The 21,568-nt window shown below is 66.0% G+C and overlaps 4 protein-coding genes across 7 annotated transcripts in view; 3 read left to right on the top strand and 1 right to left on the bottom strand.

The window, feature by feature from the left end:
• The window catches only part of LOC140901891 (voltage-dependent L-type calcium channel subunit alpha-1F-like), a 19,543-nt gene extending 18,910 nt beyond the window's left edge, over positions 1-633 (top strand). Inside the window, exon 27 of the mRNA XM_073321319.1 lies at positions 531-633. Within this exon, the coding sequence (XP_073177420.1) occupies positions 531-633 (103 nt within the window). The remainder of the gene's footprint in view (positions 1-530) is intronic.
• WDR45 (WD repeat domain 45) lies at positions 479-8,590 on the bottom strand. Its single transcript, XM_073321551.1, is given in 12 exon segments — positions 479-1,008; positions 1,085-1,230; positions 3,797-3,898; positions 5,468-5,676; positions 5,911-5,990; positions 6,097-6,135; positions 6,138-6,190; positions 6,694-6,799; positions 6,910-7,014; positions 7,113-7,187; positions 7,695-7,797; positions 8,512-8,590. Coding segments are annotated over 11 exon segments (1,074 nt in total). The 5' UTR covers positions 7,744-7,797; positions 8,512-8,590; the 3' UTR covers positions 479-898.
• An 825-nt stretch (positions 8,591-9,415) lies between these two features.
• PFKFB1 (6-phosphofructo-2-kinase/fructose-2,6-biphosphatase 1) lies at positions 9,416-21,216 on the top strand. Of its 4 annotated transcripts, XM_073321531.1 has the most exons (16): positions 9,416-9,795; positions 10,587-10,761; positions 11,020-11,145; positions 11,391-11,487; positions 11,636-11,702; positions 11,785-11,859; positions 12,131-12,187; positions 15,474-15,595; positions 15,717-15,924; positions 16,141-16,287; positions 16,414-16,518; positions 17,000-17,129; positions 18,843-18,905; positions 19,122-19,186; positions 19,431-19,565; positions 21,106-21,216. In XM_073321531.1, exons 2-16 carry the CDS (start codon positions 10,671-10,673, stop codon positions 21,163-21,165), a joined length of 1,548 nt encoding a protein of 515 aa, XP_073177632.1. In that variant the 5' UTR covers positions 9,416-9,795; positions 10,587-10,670; the 3' UTR covers positions 21,166-21,216. The 4 variants fall into 4 exon arrangements, with proteins under 4 accessions (XP_073177632.1, XP_073177633.1, XP_073177634.1 ...); XM_073321532.1 differs by lacking the exon at positions 10,587-10,761 and having other exon boundaries at positions 21,106-21,215; XM_073321533.1 differs by lacking the exon at positions 19,431-19,565 and having other exon boundaries at positions 21,106-21,215.
• Positions 21,217-21,298: 82 nt separating this feature from the next.
• Positions 21,299-21,568, top strand: part of ITIH6 (inter-alpha-trypsin inhibitor heavy chain family member 6) — a 28,768-nt gene continuing 28,498 nt past the window's right edge. The window contains exon 1 of the mRNA XM_073321521.1: positions 21,299-21,546. The gene's annotated coding sequence lies outside the window, so the exon portion shown is untranslated. The remainder of the gene's footprint in view (positions 21,547-21,568) is intronic.

Genomic DNA, 21,568 nt, shown 5'->3' with positions numbered 1-21,568 from the left:
ACGCGCTATCTCAGAGTAAACGCTTTTAAGAGCTTACAGGGGGCAGCTCAGAGTTGCTGACAAAGGGAAAATCACAAGCTCATTCCTAACCTTCACCACCCAGTAATTCTAGCAGCAGAGGGATTTCCTGCCCCTAACCTTCATGGCACTTCTGGCTAATGAGAACGCTGTCTCGTTAGGCCCAGCCCCTCCCATAGGCTCCTGATGGATTTCTTTATCTTCCCTGTGCTCTTGTTCCATTGTGCAAGGGAGGCGAGGCAGGTGATCTCACCGGCTGTGGGGCACAGGAGATATTTAGCATCTCTCAAAATCCTCCAGGGCTGACATGTGGGACTTTTGCTCACAGTCCTGTTGTTAGGCTAAGGGTTAGTCTGCAGATGTTTCCTAAATTCACAATGTGTTTCAGTAACGAACATAAAGCAAAATCTCCTACCTCCCTCTCCGATGTTGATACGCACATTGTAACAGGACAATAATGTTCAGCAGATTGTGGCTTTTCAAATGATACCTCACAAGGCATACTCTGTACAAAATACCGTAGTCATTACAAGCGGTGAACAGGGGGGGTTACAGTGTCTCCCCATGGGCCTGAGGCTGGGGTGTGTCTGTGCCACTAGAAGGGAGCAGCAGTAGAAGGTAAAAGCCAGGCTCTTCCCCTCCAGGCAGTGGGGTGAGAAACCAGAGGGTCTGGTATCAATCCCGGGCTGTTTCAAACTGAGCTGCATCTCAGCGCTGGGTGAGCCGTTCCAGAGCAGCGTGAGGCCCAGCCAGCCCACCCCAGAGGTGGCTGCATCTCCGCAGGAGGGGAGGTGGATCTCAGAGCTGGAGGTGAGTGGTCCCACGGCTAGAAGTCCACGAACAGCTGCCCCCTCTGCGGCTCGGGCCCAGCGGGGGGGGCTCAGAAGTCGTCGTCGTCGCAGATGTCCAGGTAGACGTCAAAGGCCTCACGGTTGCAGTTGCCGTCGGGCGTGAAGACGTATTTGTGGAAGGTGCCATCCACGCAGATCGCTGGGGAGCGGGGGGACACGGGCGTTAGAGGGGGGTGAGGAGAGACCCCTGCCCCCCCACTCTGCCCCCCACTGACCGATGACGGAGTTGACGGTCTTGGCGGAGCTGCGGCCGAAGGCACAGACGCAGGCCGACTCCGCCGGCACCGTGAAGCTGGCCAGGCTCCACTGCGAGTCCACGTACTGGCCGATCACCGGGCCCACCTTGCCCACGCGCGCCAGCCTGGGGAGAGACGCGTCAGGGGGCACCCACACAGAGCAGTGGTTAAGGGGCCCGGGGGGGCACCGAGGCAGGGTATGTGTGCGGAGGGGTGGTTTAGGTGCAGGGGGGGAGCCACAGGGGGTACCTACCAGGAGCAGTGGTTGAGGTTGGTGGGGTCCCTGGGGGGGGGTACCTATGCAGAGAAGCAGGTGAGGGGGGAGTGCAGGGCCCGTGGGGGTCCCTGGGGGGGGTACCTATGCAGAGCAGCAGGTGAGGGGGGAGTGCAGGGCCCCAGGGGGGTACCTGAGCTCTGGGGCAAGTGGGGGGGGACCTACGCAGAGCAATGGTTGGGGGGCCCAGGGCGTACCCAGGTGGGGGGGCGCTATGTGGCGCGGCGGTTGAGATGCGGTGTGGGGGGGGCCCCCAGGGCTACCCAGGCGGGGTGGGGGGGCTCCGGGGGGGGACCTACGCGGCGCAGCGGTTGAGATGCGGTGGGGGGGCCCCGGGGGGGTTCCGGGGGGGGACCTACACCGAGCGGCGGTTGAGATGCGGTGGGGGGGGCCCCAGGCGGTACCCAGGCGGGGTGGGTGGGCTCCGGGGGGGGGACCTACGCGGAGTGGCGGTTGAGATGCGGTGGGGGGGCCCCGGGGGGTACCCAGGCGCGGTGGGGGGCTCTGGGGAGACTTACGTGGAGCGGTAGTTGAGATGCGGTGGGGGGGCCCCGGGGGGTACCCAGGCGGGGTGGGGGGCTCTGGGGAGACTTACGCAGAGCGGCGGTTGAGATGCGGTGGGGGGGCCCCGGGGGGTACCCAGGTGCGGTGGGGGGGCTCCGGGGGGGACCTACGCGGAGCGGCGATTGAGATGCAGTGGGGGGGCCCCGGGGGGTACCCAGGCGGGGTGGGGGCTCCGGGGGGGACCTACGCGGAGCGGCGGTTGAGATGCTCTGGGGGGGCCCCGGGGGGTACCCAGGCGGGGGGGGGGGCTCCGGGGGGACCTACGCAGAGTGGCGGTTGAGATGCTCTGGGGGGGCCCCGGGGGGTACCCAGGTGCGGTGGGGGGGCTCCGGGGGGGACCTACGCGGAGCGGCGGTTGAGATGCGGTGGGGGGGCCCCGGGGGGTACCCAGGCGGGTGGGGGGGCTCTGGGGGGGGGAACCTACGCAGAGTGGCGGTTGAGATGCTCTGGGGGGGCCCCGGGGGGGACCTACGCGGTGCAGCGGTTGAGATGCGGTGGGGGGGCCCCGGGGGGTACCCAGGCGCGGTGGGGGCTCTGGGGGGGACCTACACGGAGTGGCGGTTGAGATGCTCTGGGGGGGCCCCGGGGGGTACCCAGGTGCGGTGGGGGGGCTCCGGGGGGACCTACGCGGAGCGGCGGTTGAGATGCGGTGGGGGGGCCCCGGGGGTACCCAGGCGGGGTGGGGGGGCTCTGGGGAGACTTACGCAGAGCGGCGGTTGAGATGCGGTGGGGGGGCCCCGGGGGGTACCCAGGTGCGGTGGGGGGGCTCCGGGGGGGGACCTACGCGGAGCGGCGATTGAGATGCAGTGGGGGGGCCCCGGGGGGTACCCAGGCGGGGTGGGGGCTCCGGGGGGGACCTACGCGGAGCGGCGGTTGAGATGCTCTGGGGGGGCCCCGGGGGGTACCCAGGCGGGGGGGGGGGCTCCGGGGGGGACCTACGCAGAGTGGCGGTTGAGATGCTCTGGGGGGGCCCCGGGGGGTACCCAGGTGCGGTGGGGGGGCTCCGGGGGGGACCTACGCGGAGCGGCGGTTGAGATGCGGTGGGGGGGCCCCGGGGGGTACCCAGGCGGGGTGGGGGGGCTCTGGGGGGGGGAACCTACGCAGAGTGGCGGTTGAGATGCTCTGGGGGGCCCCGGGGGGGACCTACGCGGAGCGGCGGTTGAGATGCGGTGGGGGGGCCCCGGGGGTACCCAGGCGGGGGGGGGGCTCCGGGGGGGACCTACGCAGAGTGGCGGTTGAGATGCTCTGGGGGGGCCCCGGGGGTACCCAGGTGCGGTGGGGGGGCTCCGGGGGGGACCTACGCGGAGCGGCGGTTGAGATGCGGTGGGGGGGCCCCGGGGGTACCCAGGCGGGGTGGGGGGGCTCTGGGGGGGGGAACCTACGCAGAGTGGCGGTTGAGATGCTCTGGGGGGCCCCGGGGGGTACCCAGGCGCGGTGGGGGCTCTGGGGGGGACCTACACGGAGTGGCGGTTGAGATGCTCTGGGGGGGCCCCGGGGGGTACCCAGGTGCGGTGGGGGGGCTCCGGGGGGGACCTACGCGGAGCGGCGGTTGAGATGCGGTGGGGGGGCCCCGGGGGTACCCAGGCGCGGTGGGGGGGCTCCGGGGGGGGACCTACGCGGAGCGGCGGTTGAGATGCTCTGGGGGGGCCCCGGGGGGTACCAGGCGCGGTGGGGGGGCTCCGGGGGGGACCTACGCGGAGCGGCGGTTGAGATGCTCTGGGGGGGCCCCGGGGGGTACCCAGGCGCGGTGGGGGGGCTCCGGGGGGGGACCTACGCGGAGCGGCGGTTGAGATGCTCTGGGGGGCCCCGGGGGGTACCCAGGCGGGGTGGGGGGGCTCCGGGGGGGGACCTACGCGGAGCGGCGGTTGAGGCGTGTGTCCTTCAGGGCGAAGACGTGAACGGTCCCCTTGTCACTCGACGCGCAAAGAAACGACGAGTCGTGGCTGAAGTTGATGCTGTGGAGATCGGGGGGGGGGGGTTACCCAGGCCACAAGCTCCCCCTGGCAGTGCCCCCCAGGAGGGATGTCGGTGCTGTGGGGGGGCCCTGCCCGGGGCACTCACCAGTACAGCGCGGGGGGGTCCATGCCCAGGGGGGGCTCGGTGCCGGGGGTCACCAGTACAGCGTGGGGGGTCCTTGCCCGGGGGGCTCTGTGCCCAGGGGGGTCCTTGCCCGGGGGGCTCTGTCCGGGGCACTCACCAGTACAGCGCGGGGGGGTCCGTGCCCAGGGGGGTCCGTGCCCGGGCGCTCACCAGTACAGCGTGGGGGGGTCCGTGCCCGGGGGGTCCGTGCCCGGGGCGCTCACCAGTACAGCGTGGCAGGGTCCGTGCCCGGGGGGCTCCGTGCCCGGGGGGCCCTGCCCGGGGGGCTCTGTGCCCGGGGGGTCCGTACCCGGGGCGCTCACCAGTACAGCGTGGCAGGGTCCGTGCCCGGGGGGGCCCTGCCCGGGGGGCTCTGTGCCCGGGGGGTCCGTGCCCGGGGCGCTCACCAGTACAGCGTGGCAGGGTCTGTGCCCGGGGGGCTCTGTGCCCGGGGGGTCCGTGCCCGGGGCGCTCACCAGTACAGCGTGGCAGGGTCCGTGCCCGGGGGGGCTCTGTGCCCGGGGGGGTCCGTGCCTGGGGGGGTCTGTGCCCAGGGGGGTCCGTGCCCGGGGCGCTCACCAGTACAGCGTGGCAGGGTCCGTGCCCGGGGGGCTCTGTGCCCGGGGGGTCCGTGCCCAGGGGGGGCCCTGCCCGGGGGGGGTCCGTGCCCGGGGCGCTCACCAGTACAGCGTGGCAGGGTCCGTGCCCGGGGGGCTCTGTGCCCGGGGGGCTCTGTGCCCGGGGGGGGCCCTGCCCGGGGGGGTCCGTGCCCGGGGCACTCACCAGTACAGCATGGCAGAGTCCGTGCCCGGGGGGCTCTGTGCCCGGGGGCTCTGTGCCCGGGGGGCCCTGCCCGGGGGGGTCCGTGCCCGGGGCGCTCACCAGTACAGCGTGGCAGGGTCCGTGCCCGGGGGGGTCCGTGCCCGGGGGGGTCCGTGCCCGGGGGGCTCTGTGCCCGGGGGGGCCCTGCCCGGGGGGGTCCGTGCCCGGGGGGCTCACCAGTACAGCGTGGCAGGGTCCGTGCCCGGGGGGCTCTGTGCCCGGGGGGGCCCTGCCCGGGGGGGGTCCGTGCCCAGGGGCGCTCACCAGTACAGCGTGGCAGGGTCCGTGCCCGGGGGGCTCTGTGCCCGGGGGGCTCTGTGCCCGGGGGGGTCCGTGCCCGGGGCGCTCACCAGTACAGCGTGGCAGGGTCCGTGCCCGGGGGGCTCTGTGCCCGGGGGGCTCTGTGCCCGGGGGGGCCCTGCCCGGGGGGGTCCGTGCCCGGGGCGCTCACCAGTACAGCGTGGCAGGGTCCGTGCCCGGGGGGGCTCTGTGCCCGGGGGGCTCTGTGCCCGGGGGGGTCCGTGCCCGGGGCGCTCACCAGTACAGCGTGGCAGGGTCCGTGCCCGGGGGGCTCTGTGCCCGGGGGGGCCCTGCCCGGGGGGGTCCGTGCCCGGGGCGCTCACCAGTACAGCGTGGCAGGGTCCGTGCCCCGGCGCAGCTCTACCAGCTTCTCCTTGCTCTGGGTGTCGAAGAGGCGGATCAGGGTGCCCTGGCGGGAGGCCGATGCCACCACGGTGCCCGGCTGGTTGAGGGAGACGCAGGCGATCTCGCCCTGGTGGGCATTGATGGTGAACGGTGCCGACGAGGTGCCCGGCTGGGTGCTCGACAGGTCCTGGGGGGGGGGGGGGCTGAGACCAGGCTGCCCCGCAGAGCCCAGCCCCCCCCGCCCAGCCACACAGTGACCCCCCCTCCCGTGACCACGGACACCCCATGTTACCCCTCGCCCCTGCGGGAAATGGATCACCCCCCGACCCATCTCTGTCCCCCCCCGAATCCCACCCCTCCCCCAGCACCTCCCTGCTCCCCTCCGTGCCCCCCCCACGAACCCCACCCCACCCCCACTCACCACCAGCTGCAGGCTGCCACATTTGTGCCCAGGAAACACCAGCAGCTGTTTCTCCAGACTGGGGCAGAGATCGCAGAGCCCTGGGGGATAGAGCAGGAGGCTGGGGGGCGCCGCGCTGGGGGGAGCGGGGCGGGGGCTGCTGTCCTGAGCGGCGCAGGGGGGGCGCCATGCTGGGGGGGTCTGTACCTTTGGGGTTGTCCCGTGTGTCGAACTCAAAGAGCTTGGTGGGTTCTCCGGGAAGGAATAAACGTAAATACGGTTCCTCAGAACAATGATGATCCTGAAACACAAAGAGCCCGGACTCCTGGGTTCTCTCTTGGCTCGGGGAGGGGAAGGGAGGGAGGGGTCTAGTGGTTAGAGTAGGGGGCTGGATTGGGAGCCAGGATTCCTGGGTCCTGTCCCTGCTTTGGGAGGGGAGTGGGGTCTAGTGGTTAGAGCAGGGGGGGCTGGGAGCCCGGACTCCTGGGTTCTCTCTTGGCTCGGGGAGGGGAAGGGAGGGAGGGGTCTAGTGGTTAGAGTAGGGGGCTGGATTGGGAGCCAGGATTCCTGGGTCCTGTCCCTGCTTTGGGAGGGGAGTGGGGTCTAGTGGTTAGAGCAGGGGGGCTGGGAGCCAGGACTCCTGGGTTCTCTCCCCGGCTCTGGGAGGGGAGTGGGGTCTAGTGGTTAGAGCAGGGGGGCTGGGAGCCAGGACTCCTGGGTTCTCTCCCCAGCTCCGGGAGGGAAGTGGGGGCTGGAGATTCGAGGGCGGGGGGTGGGAGCCCGGACGCCTGGGGTCACACTCACTTGTCGTGTCTCATGCGCACTGCCAGGGCGGGTTTGGTGAAGGTGAATTCCAGAACCAGCTTGTCTTTGCCACCCTTCCCCTCGCGGGCGTCGTCCCAAATCAGCACTGCCAGGGGGTGACACGGGTGAGAGCAGAGAGTGCTACCCCCACAGCCCCCCCCGAGCTGGGGGGAGAACCCAGGAGTCCTAGCTCCCAGCCCCCCCCGGGGTACATACCTGAGATCTCTGAGAATTTGGGGTTCCCTCCTCCCCCCACAACGGCCAAGAGGTTGGATCGATGCAGCATCTCGACCAGGGCCACGCTGCCCACCTGCTCGTGATCTGGGGGGGTAGAAAATCGGGGTGGAGTCCAATGCCACTTCCCCGCTCCGAGCCAGCCAGCCCCCATTCCCTGCCCTCCCTACCAGTCCCCCCCTTACCCAGGTGCCCTTTCTCCATGAGCGGCTCCACATTGTAGATTCGCACCCCGGACTCCATCGCGCAGCAGAAGCAGCCTGGAACGAGGGGCAGAGAGTGGGTTAAACCCCAGCCCGCCGCAGGGGAAGGGGCTTCCCGGACGCCTGGGTTCTCTCCCTGGCTCTGGGAGGGGAGTGGGCTCTGGTGCTAAGAGCAGGGGAGGGGCAGGGAGCCAGGACGCCTGGGTTCTCTCCCTGGCTCTGGGAGGGGAGTGGGCTCTGGTGGTTAGAGCAGGGGAGGGGGCAGGGAGCCCGGACGCCTGGGTTCTCTCCCTGGCTCTGGGAGGGGAGTGGGCTCTGGTGCTAAGAGCAGGGGAGGGGCAGGGAGCCAGGACGCCTGGGTTCTCTCCCTGGCTCTGGGAGGGGAGTGGGCTCTGGTGGTAAGAGCGGGTGGGGGGGGGGCAGGGAGCCCGGACGCCTGGGTTCTCTCCCTGGCTCTGGGAGGGGAGTGGGCTCTGGTGGTAAGAGCAGGGGAGGGACAGGGAGCCCGGACGCCTGGGTTCTCCCCACAGGGCACGGAGGCGGGGTTCAGGGGGTGCCGCTTACTCTGGTCCTGGTTGAAGCGCAGACTGTTCACCCCGCGTTGCTGCGCCATGCTGCAGGACCAGCGGATCTGGGGGGCCCCTTCCCGGATCCCAGCAACAGGCAGCTGAGGAGTGGGGTGAGGGGCAGGGGGTAAGAGAGTCTGAGGCTACGCTCCAGCCCCCCATCTCCACGTGCCCCTTTCACCCCCATGCCCAGCTGTCTGCCCCCACCCAGCTGCCCTGTCACTGTCTCCCGCAACCCCACTGCCCCCGCTCTTCCCCCAGGATCGTCCTGCCCCCCAATAATCCCCGTGTCTTCCCCAGCCAGAGTCTGCTGCCCCCCAGCCACTGTCCTGCACACACACAGCCCCACGGCCTCCCACATCCCCTGGCCCCACTGCGCCCCAGCACCCTGCCCCGAGCCCCTCCCTGGGCCCCCACCTCCACCATGACGTGTCTATCTGGGTGCCCCCTGCCCCACAGCATTCACCTTGCCCCCCCCGCCAATCGCTGCCCCTTCCCCCTGCGGCATCCCCCAGCCCCCATATCCATCTCCCCAGCCCCGCTGACCCCCCAGCCACAACCTCCCAGCCCAGCCCCACCTCCCCACTTCCCCCCTTGAGCCCAGCCCCCCAGCCCCACCTCCCCCCACGAGCCCAGCCCCCCAGCCCCACCTCCCCACTTCCCCCCTCGAGCCCAGCCCCCCAGCCCCACCTCCCCACTGCCCCACTTCCCCCCACGAGCCCAGCCCCACTTCCCCCCACGAGCCCAGCCCCACTTCCCCCCACGAGCCCAGCCCCCCAGCCCCACTGCCCCCCACGAGCCCAGGCCCTGGTTACCCCGCAGAAAGCGGGCGGGCGGCAAACACCAGCTGATCTGGTTCCGCCGGGTCACACAGGGGAAGGGCCGCTGACAGCTCATCACGTGATCAACTTGGACGATGGGTGAAGCCATAGCGGCCATGTTTGACATTGGCAAGGGAGCTGTGTTGCCCTTAGTAACGCCCGTTGGCAGCCATCTTGGATACTGGCAAATAGCCAAACATGCCCTCTCCCCCGCCCCCCCCCCCCTCGGCAAGGGACTCCTGGGTTCTCTCCCTGGCTCCGGGAGGGGAGTGGGGTCTGGTGGTTAGAGCGGGGGGGGGGGGCTGGGAGCCAGGACTCCTGGGTTCTCTCCCTGGCTCTGGGAGGGGAGCGGGGTCTGGTGGTTAGAGCGGGGGGGGGGGGGCTGGGAGCCAGGACTCCTGGGTTCTCTCCCTGACTCTGGGAGGGGAGCGGGGTCTGGTGGTTAGAGCGGGGGGGGGGGCTGGGAGCCAGGACTCCTGGGTTCTCTCCCTGGCTCTGGGAGGGAAGTGGGGTCTGGTGGTTAGAGGGGGGGCGCTGGGAGCCAGGACTCCTGGGTTCTCTCCCTGGTTCTGGGAGGGGAGCGGGGTCTGGTGGTTAGAGCGGGGGGGGGGCTGGGAGCCAGGACTCCTGGGTTCTCTCCTGGCTCTGGGAGGGGAGCGGGCTCTGGTGGTTAGAGCAAGGGGCTTGTCTCCTTGTCTCCTGCAGTCTATGCCTGTGCTCCCCCCCCCCAGAGCACCCTGGCGTCTCTCCTCCCTGCCTCCCCAACACACCTGTGAGAGGGGTGGTGAAAGGGGAGGAGCCAATAGAAGTACCTGTGCTGGGGGTGGGGCTTCAGGGGTACCTGGGGGACACTGGGCTGGTGGGGGCTTTGTGTCTGATGGGGGCTGGGGGAGTGTGTTACACAGCAGAGGAGGGGGGAGGCCCCAGGAGCTGGGCAATGCTATGACTTTCCGAATCCCACCCCCCTCCTCCCAGAGCCGGGGAGAGAACCCAGGAGTTCTGGCTCCCAGCCCCCCTGTTCTAACCCACCAGCCCCACCGTTTCTCCCTTGCCAGGTGTAATGTTAGCTGTGACCTTTCCAGAGGGGCACATGGGTCTGTTTGGAACAGCTCCCTGGGTTGGTTTGCTTCCGCTGAGCCGAGGTGGAGCTGACCGAGCCCTCCTAACAACCCCCCAACCTACCGACCCCCATGCTTCAGGATCCTGACTCCCAAGGCCCCCCTTCTCCAACCCACTTGACCCCCTGAGCCATGGAGCAAAAGCCAACTAAGATACCAGGTAAGGGAGCAAAGACCTTCACAAAATACACTTGCCCCGAGTTGGGTCTAGTGGTTTGGGGGCGGAGGGCTGGGAGCCAGGACTCCTGGGTTCTCTCCTTGGCTCTGGGAGGAGAGTGGGGTCTGGTGGTTAGAGCAGGCAAAGCCTGTTTTTTTTAATGCATCCAGCCACATCATTGGCATTAGGCCTGCTTGCCTGTCCCCTAGACAGGGAGAATTCCAAGAGACCCCCTGCAATTTCCCCCTTGCGGGGGTCCTCTGCTGGGCTCCAGCCCCTCCCCAACGTCCCCCAGTCCGCTCTGCTCTTGGGGTGATGGCGCTGGAAGATTTACGCTTGGCGTTGGCCTGCCAGGGCCCCAGATTGGCAGGCGATTCGGAGAGCCTGGGGAAAGCACCCCCTGCCCCATTCTGCACTGGGCGGGGAAATGTCCTCCCTGACCTCCAGCCTCCCTCTGTGAGGGGCATCGGCCTTTGGCCCCGAGCCTGGCACGCTGGTCGGGCTCCTGGGCACGCGGATGATCAGCACGGGAAGTAGGGGGATTGGAGCCAGTGCACAGGGGACCCACTGTCTGGACAGGCACAGAGTCAGAGCTATGGGCCTGCTGGCTCAGGGGGGCTGGGAATGGGGCACAGGGCCTGTCCAGTCTGGGGGACGCCAGCTCCCATCGCGCCCCAGGGCAGGGACTGGCTGGCTCAGGGGGCGGTGATTGGTGTTATCTGCAGCGTACACAGCACGGGGGTCAGTGATCTGGGGGTCAGCAGTTCCCCCCTTCTCCCCTCCCCCCCCGGCAGGGTGCCCAGAGGGTGAGGCCAGCCAGTCCCAGGGCAAGGAGAGCCTGTGGGGCTGAGGTGCCCGGCGAGCTCCCAGGGGGCAGGATGTCGGCCGAGGCGGGGGAGCTCACCCAGACGCCGCTGCAGAAAGTGTGGATCCCACGCACCAGCAACCGGCTGCACCAGCGCAGGGGGTGTGAGTGGGGGGTGGCCTGTGGGGGAGCTGGACAGGGACTGGCTGGCTCAGGGGGGCAGGAATGGGGCATTGGGCCTGTCCCCTCTAGGGGGCACAAGCCCCTGGCTGGCTAAGGGAGGTGGGGAATGGGGCCCAGGGCCTGTCCCCTCTAGGGGGTTCAGGGCCCAGGGTGTGGGGGTTTGAGGGTGCAGCTTGATTGGGGATCTGGCCTCTAGCCCCCCATCCCTGTTGCTGTGTCCGTTCTCCCCCACACAACAGCCTCCGTGCCTCAGTTTACCAATTCGCCCACTATGGTGATCCTGGTGGGGCTGCCGGCCCGTGGGAAGACCTATATCTCCAAGAAGCTGACCCGCTACCTGAACTGGATTGGGATCCCCACAAAGGGTGAGGTGGGGGGTAGGCTGGGGTTCAGAGGAGATGGGGGGGTGGAGATTGGGGTGGCTGGAGTCTCTAAGGTGGGGTCTGTGGAGCTGGCAGGGACAGAGATCTCTTGGGGGAGGGAGTTGTGGGGCGGGACAGGGGAGTTCTCTGATTGTGGTGGCAGGAAATTAGAGGGCAGGGTGGGTGTCTGTCGGGGGGCTGTGGGGAGGAGTATGGGGACCCCGGCCCACCCCCCACTCTCCCCGCAGTGTTCAACGTGGGGCAATATCGCCGCGAGGCTGTGCAGACCTACAAAAACTATGAGTTCTTCCGGCCAGATAACCAGGAAGCCATGCACATACGCAGGTGAGGGGGTGAGCTGGGGGCACTGCAGGGGGGAAGCTCGTGGCGCTGGGGGTGACTCCGGCTGGGGGCACTGCTGGGGGGAAGTTTGCAGCACAGCTTGGGGGAGGGGTGGGGTATGTGTAAGGGTCTCACCCCTCCTCTCCCCCAGGCAGTGCGCTCTGGCTGCTCTGAAGGATGTCCACACTTACCTGAGCCGTGAGGAGGGACAGGTCGCGGTAAGAGGGACCCTCCCCCTTCCTCCCCCCGCCAGGCCCATGGGCCCATCTACCCTGGCCTCATGCCTGCTCCTATGTTCAGGTGTTTGACGCCACCAACACGACACGGGAGCGAAGGAACATGATCCTGCAATTCGCCAGTGACCATGGCTACAAGGTAAAGGGGGGGGCATGGGTCTGGCCCAAGGCACTGCTATAGGGAAGTCCACAGTACTTCGGGGGCCTTGGTTGTGGGCTCCACTGGGGGGAAGCTCACAGTGCTGGGGAGGGGTGTCCGGGGGGGAAATGTTGGGGAGGGGTGCCCAGCTGGGGGCACTTTCAGGTGGGAAGGGCGCAGTGTTGGGGGGGGCGGGGGGCACTGCTGGGGGAAGTGCGCAGTGCTGGGCTCTCCAGTCTCACTGTCAGACCCACTTTAACCCCCCTCCCAGGTGTTTTTCATTGAGTCCATCTGTGATGACCCTGATATCATCGAGGAGAACATCACAGTGAGAGAAACACCCCCCCACCCCCGTCGGGACCCTTGCAGCCCGGTGTGTCCCCCCCCCACACACGGGGGGAGGTGGGTGGCCCGGGGTGTCCTCCCACCACACACCCAACCCACACACCCACCCAGGGGGAGGAGGGTGGCCCAATATGTATGTCCCCCCACAGGCACACACACCCAGGGGGAGGCAGGTGCCCAATGTCTATGTTCCCCACCCCACACACACACACACGCGCCCAGGGGGAGGCAGGCGGCCCAATGTCTATGTCCCCCCCCCCACACACACACACACACGCGCCCAGGGGGAGGCGGGCGGCCCCGTGTCCCCCACCCCACACACACACACACACGCCCAGGGGGAGGCGGGCGGCCCCGTGTCCCCCCCCAACACACACACACACGCCCAGGGGGAGGCGGGCGGCCCCGTGTCCCCCCCCAACACACACACACACACGCCCAGGGGGAGGCGGGCAGCCCCGTGTCCCCCCCCAACACACACACACGCGCCCAGGGGGAGGCGGGCGGCCCCGTGTCCCCACACACACACACACACACGCACGCCCAGGGGGAGGCGGGCGGCCCAATGTCTATGTCCCCCCACACACACACACACACACGCGCCCAGGGGGAGGCGGGCAGCCCCGTGTCCCCCACACACACACACACACGCGCCCAGGGGGAGGCGGGCGGCCCCGTGTTCCCCCCACACACACGCCCAGGGGGAGGCGGGCGGCCCCGTGTCCCCCCCCAACACACACACATGCGCCCAGGGGGAGGCGGGCGGCCCAATGTCTATGTCCCCCCCCACACACACACACACACGCGCCCAGGGGGAGGCGGGCGGCCCCGTGTTCCCCCCCCACACACACACACACACACGCCCAGGGGGAGGCGGGCGGCCCCGTGTTCCCCCCACACACACACACACACACGCCCAGGGGGAGGCGGGCGGCCCCGTGTCCCCCCCCAACACACACACACGCGCCCAGGGGGAGGCGGGCAGCCCCGTGTCCCCCACACACACACACACACGCGCCCAGGGGGAGGCGGGCGGCCCCGTGTTCCCCCCACACACACGCCCAGGGGGAGGCGGGCGGCCCCGTGTCCCCCCCCAACACACACACACGCGCCCAGGGGGAGGCGGGCGGCCCCGTGTCCCCACACACACACACACACACGCACGCCCAGGGGGAGGCAGGTGCCCAATGTCTATGTCCCCCCCACACACACACACACACACGCGCGCCCAGGGGGAGGCAGGCGGCCCAATGTCTATGTCCCCCCCCCCCACACACACACACACACGCGCCCAGGGGGAGGCGGGCGGCCCCGTGTCCCCCACCCCACACACACACACACACGCGCCCAGGGGGAGGCAGGCGGCCCAATGTCTATGTCCCCCACACACACACACACACACACACGCGCCCAGGGGGAGGCGGGCGGCCCAATGTCTATGTCCCCCCCACACACACACACACACACACGCGCCCAGGGGGAGGCGGGCGGCCCAATGTCTATGTCCCCCCCCACACACACACACACACGCGCCCAGGGGGAGGCGGGCGGCCCAATGTCTATGTCCCCCCCCACACACACACACACACACGCGCCCAGGGGGAGGCGGGCGGCCCCGTGTCCCCCACCCCACACACACACACACGCGCCCAGGGGGAGGCGGGCGGCCCAATGTCTATGTCCCCCCCCACACACACACACACACGTGCCCAGGGGGAGGCGGGCAGCCCCGTGTCCCCCCCACACACACACGCGCCCAGGGGGAGGCGGGCGGCCCCGTGTTCCCCCCCCCACACACACACACACACACGCCCAGGGGGAGGCGGGCGGCCCCGTGTTCCCCCCCCCCCACACGCCCAGGGGGAGGCGGGCGGCCCCGTGTGTCCCCCCAACACACACACACGCGCCCAGGGGGAGGTGGGCGGCCCCGTGTCCCCCCCAACACACACACACGCGCCCAGGGGGAGGCGGGCGGCCCCGTGTCCCCACACACACACACACACACACGCGCCCAGGGGGAGGCGGGCGGCCCCGTGTCCCCCACACACACACACGCGCCCAGGGGGAGGCGGGCGGCCCCGTGTCCCCACACACACACACACACACACGCGCCCAGGGGGAGGCGGGCGGCCCCGTGTCCCCCACCCCACACACACACACACGCGCCCAGGGGGAGGCGGGCGGCCCCGTGTCCCCCCCACACACACACACACACGCGCCCAGGGGGAGGCGGGCGGCCCCGTGTCCCCCCCCACACACACACACACACGCGCCCAGGGGGAGGCGGGCGGCCCCGTGTCCCCCCCCCACACACACACACACGCGCCCAGGGGGAGGCGGGCGGCCCCGTGTCCCCCCCCCACACACACACACACGCGCCCAGGGGGAGGCGGGCGGCCCCGTGTCCCCCCCACACACACGCGCCCAGGGGGAGGCGGGCGGCCCCGTGTCCCCCCCCCACACACGCGCCCAGGGGGAGGCGGGCGGCCCCGTGTCCCCCCCCCCCACACGCGCCCAGGGGGAGGCGGGCGGCCCCGTGTCCCCCCCCCCACACATGCGCCCAGGGGGAGGCGGGCGGCCCCGTGTCCCCCCCCCCCACACGCGCCCAGGGGGAGGCGGGCGGCCCCGTGTCCCCCCCACACACACGCGCCCAGGGGGAGGCGGGCGGCCCCGTGTCCCCCCCCCACACACGCGCCCAGGGGGAGGCGGGCGGCCCCGTGTCCCCCCCCCACACACGCGCCCAGGGGGAGGCGGGCGGCCCCGTGTCCCCCCCCCACACACGCGCCCAGGGGGAGGCGGGCGGCCCCGTGTCCCCCCCCCACACACGCGCCCAGGGGGAGGCGGGCGGCCCCGTGTCCCCCCCCCACACACGCGCCCAGGGGGAGGCGGGCGGCCCCGTGTCCCCCCCACACACACACACACGCGCCCAGGGGGAGGCGGGCGGCCCCGTGTCCCCCCCACACACACACACACGCGCCCAGGGGGAGGCGGGCGGCCCCGTGTCCCCCCCACACACACACTCACACGCCCAGGGGGAGGCGGGCGGCCCCGTGTCCCCCCCACACACACACTCACACGCCCAGGGGGAGGCGGGCGGCCCCGTGTCCCCCCCACACACACACTCACATGCCCAGGGGGAGGCGGGCGGCCCCGTGTCCCCCTCCCACGCCCCCAGGGGGAGGCTGGCGGCCCCGTGTCCCCCCCACACCCCCGTCCAGGGGAATGCGGCCCCTCGCTCTGGGCCCATCTCCCCGGTGTCCCGCCTGCAGCAAGTCAAGCTGAGCAGCCCGGACTACGAGGAGTGCGCGCGGGAGGAGGTGGTCGGGGATTTCCTCAAGCGCATCGAGTGCTACCAGCTGAACTACCAGCCCCTGGACGAGGAGCTGGACAGGTGAGACCCCTCCCCACAGAGCGGGGAGAGGACCCCGGCGTCCGGGTCTAACCGCCAGAGCCCACTCCCCTCCCAGGCTGGGAGCCAGGTATGCTGACCCCTTCTCCCCCCGCCCCCGCAGCGCCCTGTCCTACATCAAGATCTTCAACGTGGGGCTGCGGTACCTGGTGAGCCGGGTGCAGGGCCACGTGCAGAGCCGCACCGTGTACTACCTGATGAACATCCACGTCGCGCCACGCGCCATCTACCTCGCCCGGCACGGCGAGAGCCAGCTCAACCTGCAGGGGCGCCTCGGGGGCGACTCGGGGCTCTCCCCCCGCGGCCAGCAGGTGGGGGCTGGCAGCCATCGTGAGGGGGCGACTGCAGCACCCCCATAGTGTGAAGCTTTGGGGGCTATGAAAACATAGCAAGTGGGGATGGGGGCCGGGATGGGGCAGTTGCTACCAGGGGATCAGGGCTCTCCCGTTCCAGAAGCAGGGACCCAGGGAGGGGAGCCAGGGCCCCCCGATTGAGGGATGGGGGTCACCCCCCCTCTGCCCCCCTAGTTTTCCTGCGCCCTGGCCAGCTTCATTGAGAGCCAGAACATCCGGGAGCTCAAGGTGTGGACCAGCCACATGAAGCGGACGATCCAGACGGCCGAGGCCCTGCATGTGCCCTACGAGCAGTGGAAGGCGCTGAACGAGATCGATGCGGTGAGAACCCTGGCGTCCGCCCGCCCCCATCCTCACTCTAACCCACTAGATCCCCCCCTCCCTCCCAGAGGTGGGGACGGAACTGGGTGTCCAGCCACCCCCCTGTAATGGCATGGGGTGTTCCAGGGCGTCTGTGAGGAAATGTCCTATGAGGAGATCCAGACCCATCACCCGGAGGAGTTTGCCCTGCGCGATCAAGACAAGTACCGATACCGATACCCGAAAGGGGAGGTAAGGGGGGTGCTCCGCACCCTGACTGCAGCGGGATCAGGGGCATGAAGGGGGGCGATTCACTTGTCAGTAACCTATGGAACTCCCTGCCACATGATCTTGGAGGCAAATTATAGTGACAGACCTAAATAATCTGGGAAACTCACTGCTACTGGGTATTTCCAAGAGGAGGAGTTTAGCCACACACTCAGACTGTGAAACTCCTTGCCAGCGAGTGTTCCCAGGAGTTTAGTGATGGGTCTCCTGCTGTGGGGTATTCCTAAAGGGAATGAATTTGGCAACACACTTAGCCTGTGGAACTCTCTGCCCCATGATGCAGGGGGCAGATTTTTTTACACACAATGGGCCCATGGAACTTCCTGCCACTGTAGAATCTATGGCCAGATTTGGGTGACAATTGTTGTTAACCTGTGCCGGCGGGGAGGAGATGGAGGGAGGCAGCATCTCTCTCATTGACATCAGCCCCCACAATCGTCCTCAGTCATATGAAGACCTGGTGCAGCGGCTGGAGCCCGTCATCATGGAGCTGGAGCGGCAGGAGAATGTGCTGGTGATCTGCCATCAGGCCGTCATGCGCTGCCTGCTGGCCTACTTCCTGGACAAGAGTGCAGGTACCCCCTCAGCTACCCCCTCGGGACACACTGTACCTGTAACCCCCATGTCTACCGTTCATAGATGGCTGTGATATTTCATACCAAGCATGCCATGTAAGGTATCCTAGGAAAGGTCATGATGTGCTGAACCCCATTGTTCCGTCCAGATATGTACAGCGTTAACGTGTAAGACTTTGCTGTATGGTTATTATTGAAATATGGTGTAAGTCTGGGAGTCAGCCACGGCCAGTTCCCCACACCCAGGTGGGTGCTCAATGATCCTTCATCAGTGGGGGGTGCAAGCATCACACCATGGGGGGATTGCTCCGCTCTGTGATGTCTGGGCTGGTGTTTGCCAGGCACAGGGACTGAGGATATAAAATAGAGGACAGTGGCATCATGCTTCGGCCTTTCTCCTCCCGCACCTACGCTGGAAGCAGCAGGAACACTGGGAAGATAAAGACTTGAACCGAGGAGACTGGTCCCAAGCTTAAGGGGGAAGCCTGCGTATGAAGGACAGCAACATACCGCCAACACCCAGGGCGGTGAGAGAAACTGCTTGGTCCAAATACTGCTCAGCTGAGTAAGGTTTGGGACTTAGACGGTGTCCTTCCCTTTTATTTTCTTTGGTAAGTCTCTGACCTTTTGTGCCTATCCCCTTAATTCTCCAGCCCTGGACGTCTCTTACTGCTCTGCTAGTGGCAAGCAGCCACCCCAGGCCCATGCCCCGGCCCCCCAGCAAAGTGCCCCACACATGCTCTCCCAGCCACTCATGAATAGATACAGGGCGACACCTGCGCCTCCCTCAGTCCCAGCCTTGCACCCCAGAAATGTGTGGCTCACACTGCTCAGGACCCCGCCTAAACAGTGCAGAAGTCAGTCATTCCATCACCCGGTAACCAACATGCCCCAGCCTTTGTTAACCTGAGGAGAGATGCCCCAACCACGCCGGTTTAGATAAACCGTTAAAACAAGTGCATTAACTAGAGCAGGAGAGCTGTTAAGTGACTGGAAGTGACATGGGCACAAAAGTCTGAACTGGTTACCACCGAAAATAAAAGGATAAAAGTACCAGCTAATTCGTAAACTTTACCAAGCTAAATAGGATTTGAAAGCAAAAGGTCTCTCACCCCAGAACTTTCAGCGGTCCCTGCTAAGTGGAAAGCCATCCAGTTCGGACCAATCCTCCCAGTTCACTGATGGGTTTTTGATCCCATGTGTAGAGATGGGGGCGAAGAGGGAGCCACTCTTCTTATATCCTGACCCTTTTCACTGAAAAAGCCCTTGCTGGCCCATGGGATCATGAAGTTCCATGATGTACGTATTCTGCAAACTGTCCTTCATATCAATTGTACGTGCCTTCGTCTATCCCCTTTCCCCTTCTGTTGAATGTCCAATTAGACAGGTCATGGCTCTAACACTTTGCTGGCAAGCCAGTGTGTCTTTGTCCCTGGGAAACTGGCTTGTGAGTGTTGCCCAGAATTATAACACGTCAGTAACAATCAGATAGCCAAATCTCATAACTCCCTATACAATGTTGATACACACAGTGTAACAGGACAACAATGTTCAGCAGATTATGACTTTTCAATGTATAGCTCACAAGGCATACTTTATACAAAATATAACAACCATTTAAAAGTGGTGAATATGAGGGATAGTGTGTCGCATGGGCTGGATCCTGTTCACCCCAAAACTCCCCCATCTAACTGCCCTCTTCTCTCCCCGCAGAAGAGCTGCCCTATCTGAAATGCCCACTGCACACCGTGCTCAAACTGACCCCCGTGGCATACGGTGAGTGCATCTCCATTCACCACGGGCTGGTCCCGCTGCCCTCAGACAGGTGCCAGATCCCTCTGGGCCCATTCACGTCCCACTGGCAGGTCCCCACCCAAAAAAAATTTTGGGGGACCACACCCAGTTATACTCCCCACCCCAGGGAGGAAAGGGGGGGGGCATGGATCTCTCTGCTCTAACCTAGGGGCCTTTTCTTTTATGGGGTGATGGCAGGTTGCCAAGTGGAGTCCATTTTCCTCAACGTGGAGGCCGTGAACACGCACCGGGAGCGCCCCCAGGTGAGTGGCTTCTCCCCCTGCCCCCAAACTGGGGGGCTAGGCCAATGCAATCTCCCAGTCCTGATCTCACTGAGGGACACCCCGAAACTGACAAAAGCACATGTGAAATTAACACCCTCCATACCTGGATCCCAGCTCCTCCTGTCTCCTCCAACCCACACCCACCTGAGGAGGGGGAAGCAGATCTGCATGCCCCCTCTAACCATTTCCTCTTATCTCCCCTCCTCGGCCACCTCCATCTCAGCACCTGCCCCACAAGTCTAGCCTGCTCCCCCATTACCAGCACTACCGGACCAACCCTTTGGCCAGCCTGGAGCCCACCAAATGGTCCCACTTGGAAGATCTTGGTCTGACAACTTTCTCACAGCTTGGGGTGCAGGTAAAGTCAGTTTTGGCCCCCTTAATCAGGCAGGGCCCCCTTCCTGCCAGCTCCTAAAACGCTTCACTACCGCCTTCCTGCCCCCCATCCCACTACACTGCCACTAAATAGAATCATAGAATCATAGAATATCAGGGTTGGAAGGGACCCCAGAAGGTCATCTAGTCCAACCCCCTGCTCAAAGCAGGACCAATTCCCAGTTAAATAATCCCAGCCAGGGCTTTGTCAAGCCTGACCTTAAAAACCTCTAAGGAAGGAGATTCTACCACCTCCCTAGGTAACGCATTCCAGTGTTTCACCACCCTCTTAGTGAAAAAGTTTTTCCTAATATCCAATCTAAACCTCCCCCACTGCAACTTGAGACCATTACTCCTCGTTCTGTCATCTGCTACCATTGAGAACAGTCTAGAGCCATCCTCTTTGGAACCCCCTTTCAGGTAGTTGAAAGCAGCTATCAGATCCCCCCTCATTCTTCTCTTCTGCAGGCTAAACAATCCCAGCTCCCTCAGCCTCTCCTCATAAGTCATGTGTTCCAGTCCCCTAATCATTTTTGTTGCCCTTCGCTGGACTCTCTCCAATTTATCCACATCCTTCTTGAAGTGTGGGGCCCAAAACTGGACACAGTACTCCAGATGAGGCCTCACCAATGTCGAATAGAGGGGAACGATCACGTCCCTCGATCTGCTCGCTATGCCCCTACTTATACACTCCAAAATGCCATTGGCCTTCTTGGCAACAAGGGCACACTGCTGACTCATATCCAGCTTCTCGTCCACTGTCACCCCTAGGTCCTTTTCCGCAGAACTGCTGCCTAGCCATTCGGTCCCTAGTCTGTAGCTGTGCATTGGGTTCTTCCGTCCTAAGTGCAGGACCCTGCACTTATCCTTATTGAACCTCATCAGATTCCTTTTGGCCCAATCTTCCAATTGGTCTAGGTCCTTCTGTATCCTATCCCTCCCCTCCAGCGTATCTACCACTCCTCCCAGTTTAGTATCATCCGCAAATTTGCTGAGAGTGCAATCCACACCATCCTCCAGATCATTTATGAAGATATTGAATAAAACCGGCCCCAGGACCGACCCTTGGGGCACTCCACTTGATACCGGCTGCCAACTAGACATGGAGCCATTGATCACTACCCGTTGAGCCCGACAATCTAGCCAGCTTTCTACCCACCTTATAGTGCATTCATCCAGCCCATACTTCCTTAACTTGCTGACAAGAATACTATGGGATCACTAAAGTCTGTGTGTAACCTGTGCTAACCCCATTAACATCCCTGGGGGTGCACCTGACACCCCACCTGACAGCAGGGGTCCATCACAGACACCCCTGCATGAGATCAGGGCTCCTGGCATGCCAGGGATGACACAGCCCTAATGAGACAGTCCCTGCCCCAGAGAACAGTCTAAATGAGTAGGGGTAGGGAGTGAAAACTGAGGCACAAAGGGACACCCCTACGCTCTCAAAGCCATGGGACCAGGCATGACTCCAGCCCGCAAGGTGCATGTAACCCTGTGCTTCCCGGATCTCGTTGCAGAATGTCGACGTGACGCGGGAGCCCGAGGAAGCACTGGGGACGGTGCCCCCTCACTATTAACTGCTCGCACCCATTAAATCTGGCTCTCTCCTTTGCCACGGCTGTGTAGTCAGTGCTGTTGTCCCCAGGTCGGTGGTGGGGCTAGATCGAGGCCTTGGGCCCCGGCTCCTGAAGTCACAGATAGCCACACGAGCTCGGCTTTCAATTAGTTTCTAGCCCAAAGCAAGCCTGAGCCAGTCACTTGGCAAGGGAGGGGAGCTTCCCTGGAGCAACGCTGCCCGAGTCTGCAGAGAGCCTGAGTCAACTGCTCGGCAAGAGGGGAGCGGCCCTGAGCGTAACCACGCAGCAAGGCTCTGTGATCGCCATGGGGCATTAATACCACTGGGAGGCACTGCAGGCAGGGAGGAATGCAGCAGCAGCAAACACAGCCCCAGCTGTCAGGTAATGGACCCACTCAGCTATG

The sequence above is a fragment of the Lepidochelys kempii genome, chromosome 23 (assembly GCF_965140265.1).
Source record: "Lepidochelys kempii isolate rLepKem1 chromosome 23, rLepKem1.hap2, whole genome shotgun sequence".
In the NCBI taxonomy this organism is placed as follows: domain Eukaryota; kingdom Metazoa; phylum Chordata; order Testudines; family Cheloniidae; genus Lepidochelys; species Lepidochelys kempii.
Note: the sequence above shows the minus strand (reverse complement) of the source record. Positions and strands in the feature narration are given on the sequence as shown.